Below are 6736 nucleotides of genomic sequence, written 5' to 3' on the forward strand. Positions count from 1 at the left end.
GCTTTTGGGAGAGGAGGGGGCTGTGTTTGGAGATGGGAGGACTGGTTTGGGGGCTGTGTTTGGGGGGGTGTCTGTGTTTGGGGGGGTCTGTGTTTGTGGGACTGTGTTTGGGGGGAGTGTCTGAGTTTTGGGGTCTGTGTTTGAGGGTGCTGTGTTTGGAGGGAGGGCTGTGTTGGGGGGGGTCTGTGTTTGGGGGGCCTGTGTTTGGGGGTGTGTCTGTGTTTTGGAGTCTGTGTTTGGGGTGTCTGTGTTTGGGGGGGTGTCTGTGTTTGGGAGAGGGGGGTCTGTGTTTGGGGGGCTCTGTGTTTGGGGGCCCTGTGCTTGGAGATGGTGGGCTGTGTTTGGGATTGGAGGGGGCTGTGTTTGGAGATGGGGGACTATATTTTGGGGGCTGTGTTTGGTGGGGGGGGGGGTCTCCCACGTCAGGGGGCTGGAACTGGATGACCTCCACCCTCCCTCCCAGCCCAAACCCCTCTGCGACTCTCTGTCCCACCCCTCGCGCTGACGTCACATCCGGCGCGCCTCTCCTCTCCTTCCCGCGCGCGCTGACGTCACTTCCGCCCCCGCCATGTTGCGGGCCCTGAGGCGCTGCGGAGCGCGGGCGGCCCTGAGCGGCGCCGCGGGCCCCGCCGCCCTCCCCGGGCCCTGCCTCGTGCCCTCGCGGGGCCGCAAGAGCCGCACCGACCCCCCCGCCAAGTCCAAGGCGGCGCGGGTGAAGCTACCGCCGCCCGTGGACCCCGAGGAGCTCTGGGCCGTGACCGAGCGGTACCGGCTGCACCGCCTGCTGCTCGGGGCGCTCCGGTACCCGCCGTGGGGCTCCCGGGGCGGGGCTGGGGCTGCTGTGAGGCCGGGGTGGGGCTGCTGTAGAACAGGGTGCTGGGTGTAGCGTCTGGTATGGGGCTTGGTAGAGAACTGGGGCTGCTGTGGGGCAGGGGCTGCGGTGAGGCCAGGTAGGGGGCTCCTCTAGAACGAGTGGCTGGATGTGGTGCCTGATATGTCCCAGCATCCTGCCTGGGAAGCTGTCAGCCTCCGGGCTGGACAGGCGCACGCTCTCCTGGGTGGAAAACTCGTTGGCTTGAGGGCCCAGAGAGTGGTCGGAAATGGAGTTAACTCCAGCTGGAGGCCGGTCACATGTGGGGTTCCCCAGGGCTCAGGGCTGGGTCCAGCCCTGTGCAATGTCTTTTATCAATGACCTGGATGAAGGCATCGAGTGCACCCTTAGCAAGTTTGCGGACGACACTAAGCTGGGTGGGAGTGTCGATCTGCTGGAGGGTAGGGAGGGTCTGCAAAGGGATCTGAACAGGCTTGGCTTCTGGGCTGATACCAGTGGCATGAGGCTTAATAAGATCAAATGCCGAGTCCTGCACTTGGGGTACAACAACCCTGTGACCTGCTTACTGGATGAGGGAAAGGCTGTGGATCTAGTCTTCTTAGCCAGCACCCTCCTCTCCCCTACTTCCTTTTAAGTAATTGTAGAGAGCAATGAGGTCTCCCCTCAGCCTCCTCTTCTCCAGGCTAAACAACCCCAGCTCTCTCAGCCGTTCCTCATGAGGCCTGCTCTCCAGCCCCCTCACCAGCTTCGTTGCTCTTCTCTGGACTCGCTCCAGAGCCTCAACATCCTTCTTGTGGTGAGGGGCCCAGAACTGAACACAGGATTCGAGGAGCGGTCTCACCAGTGCCGAGTCCAGAGGGAGAAGAACCTCCCTGGCCCTGCTGGTCACGCCGTTTCTGATCCAAGCCAAGATGCCATTGGCCTTCTTGACCACCTGGGCCCCTGCTGGCTCATGTTCAGTCGCTGTCAACCACCCCCCCCAGGTCCCTCTCCTCCAGGCAGCTTTCTAGACAGACTTCTCCTAGTCTGTAGCACTGTATGAGGTTGTTGTGCCCCAAGTGCAGGGCAGGCTGTGGGGCAGAGGGCCTGATATAGGGCTACGGGGCTGCTGTGGGGCACAGGAGGCTTGCGGGGGGTCTGGAGCCGCTTGGGAGCAGGGGCAGGCAGACCCCAGGTTAGTGTGGGCACAGGAGGGGTGGTGGGGCTGGGGCTGCTGTAGCGCATGGGGCTGGCTGCGGGGCTGCCATGGGGCAGGTTCAGGAGAATCCAGCCCTGAGCCAGAGCTCAGAGCCCTCTTTCTGTCTATCCTTCCCGGCAGGGCCGAGTTCCGGGCTGAGGTGCTGCAGAAGAAGCGGGAGGCGTCGCTGGTCGGGGAGGACTCGGTGGAGCTGATGCAGGAGCACCGGCGCCTGATGGCCTGGAATGACGAGGAGAACGCCCGGCAGCGGGCGCGCAGGTCAGCCCGGGGGCTGCATCCTTCCTTTCTGCCTCACGCACAACAGAATTGCTCTGCAGACCTCCCTACTCTCAGGCAGATCAACACTCCTGTCCAGCTTAGTGTCATGTGCAAACTGACTGGGTTCCCTCATCTATATCATTGATAAAGGTATCAAACAGAACTGGTCCCATCAGTGAGCCCTGGGGACACTGCTTGTGACCGGTGACCATTTGGATTTAACTCCATTTACCAGAACCTTTTGTGCCCGGCCACCCAGCCAGGGTTTTCATAGAATCATGGAATGGTTTGGGTTGGAAGGGACCTGAAAGCCTATCCAGTTCCGAACTCGTGCCGTGGGCAGGGACACCTCCCACTGGATCAGGTTGCTCCAAGCCCCATCCAACCTGGCCTTCAGCACCTCCAGGGATGGGGCAGCCATGACTCCCCTGGGCAGCCTGGGCCAGGGCCTCACCACCCTCATCATCAAGAATTTCTTCTTAATGACTAATCTAAATCTTCCCCCTTCCAATTTAAAGTCATTCCTCCCTCACCCTGTCACTCCAGGACCTTGTAAAAATCCCCTCCCCAGCTTTCCTAGAGCCCCTTTAGGTACTGGGAGGCTGCTCTAAGGTCTCCTTGGAGCCTTTTCTTCTCCAGGCTGAAGAACCCCAACTCTCAGCCTGTCCTCAGAGCAGAGGTGCTCCAGCCCTCAGATTATCTTTGTGGCCTCCTCTGGATCTGTTCCAACAGTTCCGTCTCCTTATATTAGGGATTCCAGAACTGGACACTCCAGGTGGGGTCTCACGAGAGTGGAGCAGAAGGGAAGAATCACCTCTGAGCTGTGAGCCACCAGCTTCTCTAGGAGAACGCTGTGGGAGGCAGTGTCAAAGTCATTTTTTTTACAGACCTGGGGTCCACCAGACTCTCTCCTGTGGGATTTGCATCTCTAAGGATTACCCTGTTTCACCCTGCCGGAGCGTAGGCATTGAGCAAAGCCTTCTCATTCTGTTTTCCTTTCCATGTGGCAGAGAGGAAAGGATAAGGAAAGAAGAGGAAGAACAGAAGAGGCAGAAGGTGCAGGCTGCGGAGAACAAGGCCAGTAAGATGGAAGCTTTCCTGAAGGAGAAGGAGAAGGAGGTGCTCCAGCTGCAGGTAGGAGCTGCCAGCAGTTGTGGATAGGGATGTGATGGCAGCTGGTGGGAGTGATGTGGAAGCAGTCGGCTCCTTTCCCAGAGTGGAAGCTGGGAAGTGTTAGCGCCTTCCTGGAGTGTTGGCAGCATGTGGGAGGGATGGAGGTTAAGGGAGAGCTGTGAAAACAGAGGGTGGAATAATCTTGACAGAGAGGATAAAGGTTTCCTCGTTCCAGATCTGGCTCCTTCTGAGGCCCCAGTGGTCTTGGGGATCCATGGGCTCTGCAGGCACCAGCAGCTCCTGACGAGGTGCTGAGGGACATTGTTTAGTATTTGATAGGAATGGTTGGACTCGATGATCCGATGGGCCTTTTCCAACCTGGTGATTCTATGACTTGTCCACCAACGTTCACCGAGAGCCCTTTCCTTATCTTTCCTCCAGGAGGAAGCCAAATCCTTCATCACACCCGAGAACCTGGATGCACGGATCGAGGAATGCCTGGACAATCCTCGCAACTACAATTTTGCCGTCGACAAGGAGGGGCGGATTGTTCGACGGACAGTGTTGTCGTAGTGGCCCTGGCCCGGGGCTGACCTGAGGCTCCGCTAACAAGCCGGTTCCTTCCTTTCAATGGATAAATTTCCCATGGAATTTTTGGAGGAAGCAAGCCTGCAGCTCTGGCTGTATGTTTTTTAAAGGGTGAACACCTGCAGGAAGGGGGGTGAGAGAGGAAATGGGGCCCAGAAGCCTCTGAGCCCTGGGAGTGGTGGCAAAACTGCTGCTGTTCCTGTGCCTGCTGCTCTGGCTCTCCTCAATCCCACCTCCCACAAATATGGATCCCTCCCGTGTTCCCACGCAGCAGATCCTGGCGCTGCAGCCCTGCTACTTACGGTGTTTTGTTCCCTTTGAAAGAAAACAAGGTCTGAATGGTGCTTTGGGGAACACTGACTCTCTGCTTCTTGTTGTTTGGGAGGGATTTTAACTGTTCCGCTCTTCCTGCTCATCCATTAAACCCTTTTTTGCCCACCTGGTGGTGTGGCTGAGTGGGAAAACAGTGCAGGGAATGGCTGAACAATACTGGCTTGTACGTATCCCCTTTTCCTCCCCTCCTTAGCCGCCTCTGTTTCCCACCTCGGGGTTCTGCTATGGATGGTGCTGTCATTCCTCTGGCTGCAGCTCTCGCTGGAGCCACTCAGGCCATTTGGACTCATTGTGGTCTTCCCGATGGAGCCGTGCTCCTTTTGGAGCTTCCAGGAGTGCTGTGGGTGAGCTCGGCCCCAAACCCATGGATTTTTGGACTGCCTGGTGTTTGCTGACTGCCCACAGGTCCCTCTGCCCTCCCTCAGGTAAAACATTGACTCCAGGAATTTAGTCTAAATCGTTGCTTTTTATCTATTTTTTCCCCAAAATGGTGTTTTTCCCTCCTGAGCTGCCAGGCAAGCGCACATAAAACCACAGACTTTGGTTTTTTTTCTGTACAAGTTTTATTTCTAATTAAGATGATTGCCTAAATCGGAGTCGCAGACCTCAGCTGGTCTGTTCTCGGCCTGATGCCGGGCTGGCGCAGCTCTGTAGGAGAGGGATCACATCGGATCTTCTGGAGGGGTCTAAGCAAACAGCATTTCGTGGTCGCAGGAGGAGTCCAGGGCACAGCCCTCTGCGCGGGGAGAGAAAGGGGAGAGTGCGGGATGAAGCAGGATGCTGGGAGCCAGTCCTTGGAGACCCCCATGTGTTAACAGCTCCGAGCCAGGTCACATTTGCTTTGCGCTCTGGCACCAGGGCAGAATTCCCCCCAGGATTTGTATCGGGATCTCGTCTGACTTAGGGAGGTGGCTGCGATTTTTGGAAAGCCGTAATGAAAGCAGCAGGGAGCGTGGGTTTCCCTGCTCCGCAAACCTGCCTTAACCAGGCTGCTCTCTGCTTTTCCCCTTCCCTGGAACCCCATGGGTTATTCTCTCCTTCCTGGGCTTGGGATCCAGTCTTCCTGGCCTGGGGTGACCCTGGCTGCTGGGGAGGTGGATGGGGCAAAGCTGATCCTCGAGGAGCATCCCCAGTACAATAACCTCTCCCCTGCTAGGATCCCGGCACCGCTGCTGTGCTCACCGCTGCTGCAGCAGATTCCGGGGGCCGCGCAGCTCCCTCCGCTGCCGCCGCAGGCTTTGCCTCCAGAGGCACAGGGTGTCGGCAAGAAGTTCTCTTCCTGGCAGCGCAGGGTTTCCGAGGTGCCGAGGTAACAACCCAGCTCTTCCCCGCAGCAGATGTTGGGACCGAAGCAGTGGCCCTTGTTCCTGGGACCGCAGGGCAGGCACTGCTCGGGGAATAGCAGGAGGAAGAGAGATTTGGAAAAGCACCAGGTCTGAGCCTTGCCCCCTGGTCCATCCCTCCCTTCTGCCTTCATCTTCCCTGCAGGAAGGTTGGGAGAAGGTGGGGAGGGAGTTTCCCATCCCACCTGGCTCCCGCTGGACCTACCTTCCTCATGTCCATGTCCAGGACAGCGCGTTTGCCTCCGATGGGACAGTTCTGGATGTAGCAAGCGGAGGAGAGAGCCAGGAGCCCCAGGAGGCAGCTGGCGAGGGCCTTGCAGAGCATGGTTGTGGATCGAGGAGCTTTGGCTTCTCATCCCGGCCGGCGGGCGCGTATATATATTGTGCTGGCTCCTACTTACGCATTCCGGCACCGGCGTCACCCATTTCCCTTAAAAATCACAAGGCATTGCTTTCCACACCGGAGGGCTCTGTTAATCGCCGGAGGTCAAGGACGTGAGGTCAAGGCCAAGGTGTTGGTTTTCTCCTTGGCGATGACTCTGATGACGGCTGGGAAGACGTGAGGAGGCTGCGGATGCGGTTTGGGATTGGGGTCCCTTCTTTGCCAACCCTTTGTGGGTTGGGTAGGGATGGAGGGGGGCGTCTCCACAGCCTGGTGGGATGTGTCTTTCCAAGAGTGGGGTGAGCCGAGGCTTTGTGCTTCCCTGGGCTTCAACTCCCTTCTCCTGGGAGGAAACCAAACCTGTATCTTCCTCTGGGATTGTCTGTGGGATCTGGGATGGGGTGCATGGTGCTGGTCCTCTCCATCCATCTCTGTGTGGCCTTTGGCGGATGCCCGATGCTGGGCTCATCCTGCTCTGGGATGATGCTGAGGCCGAGCCCGTCCCTACCTGCTCTGACAAAACCAAGGAAGCCTGGGAACACCAAACCTCCTTGGCAAAGGCCTGGAACCCCTCATTTCTCCCTTCTGCCCTGGAGCCGCACATGGGGTTTGAACATGATGCTGTGGGCGACGTTTTCAGAGGGTGAAGGACTTTCTGGAAAAACAGCACTGAGGACAGGGCTGAAGGT

General features: G+C 58.0%; 2 protein-coding genes across 2 annotated transcripts; one reads left to right on the forward strand and one right to left on the reverse strand.

The window, feature by feature from the left end:
- The first annotated feature begins 556 nt into the window (after positions 1-556).
- Positions 557-4427, forward strand: MRPS26 (mitochondrial ribosomal protein S26). The gene is made up of 4 exons (XM_069856667.1): positions 557-801; positions 2151-2288; positions 3299-3422; positions 3843-4427. The coding sequence occupies exons 1-4, from the start codon at positions 569-571 to the stop codon at positions 3972-3974; spliced, it is 627 nt and encodes a 208-aa protein (XP_069712768.1). The 5' UTR covers positions 557-568; the 3' UTR covers positions 3975-4427.
- Positions 4428-5315: 888 nt separating this feature from the next.
- Positions 5316-5990, reverse strand: LOC138720453 (oxytocin-neurophysin 1-like). The gene is made up of 2 exons (XM_069856681.1): positions 5871-5990; positions 5316-5709 (listed from the first exon to the last, which is right to left on the reverse strand). The coding sequence occupies exons 1-2, from the start codon at positions 5988-5990 to the stop codon at positions 5350-5352; spliced, it is 480 nt and encodes a 159-aa protein (XP_069712782.1). The 3' UTR covers positions 5316-5349.
- Between the last annotated feature and the right edge of the window lie 746 nt (positions 5991-6736).

This window comes from Phaenicophaeus curvirostris, chromosome 4 (assembly GCF_032191515.1).
Source record: "Phaenicophaeus curvirostris isolate KB17595 chromosome 4, BPBGC_Pcur_1.0, whole genome shotgun sequence".
Classification (NCBI taxonomy): domain Eukaryota; kingdom Metazoa; phylum Chordata; class Aves; order Cuculiformes; family Cuculidae; genus Phaenicophaeus; species Phaenicophaeus curvirostris.

Bases quoted from the DNA above. Each gene is read 5' to 3' on its own strand.
- MRPS26 (XM_069856667.1), top strand. From the start codon at position 569: ATGTTGCGGGCCCTGAGGCGCTGCGGAGCGCGGGCGGCCCTGAGCGGC. The intron at 802-2,150 runs GTACCCGCCGTG...CCTTCCCGGCAG, and splicing joins CTGCTGCTCGGGGCGCTCCG to GGCCGAGTTCCGGGCTGAGG. The intron at 3,423-3,842 runs GTAGGAGCTGCC...TCTTTCCTCCAG, and splicing joins AGGAGGTGCTCCAGCTGCAG to GAGGAAGCCAAATCCTTCAT.
- LOC138720453 (XM_069856681.1), bottom strand. From the start codon at position 5,990: ATGCTCTGCAAGGCCCTCGCCAGCTGCCTCCTGGGGCTCCTGGCTCTC. The intron at 5,710-5,870 runs GTAGGTCCAGCG...TTCCCCGAGCAG, and splicing joins TGGACATGGACATGAGGAAG to TGCCTGCCCTGCGGTCCCAG.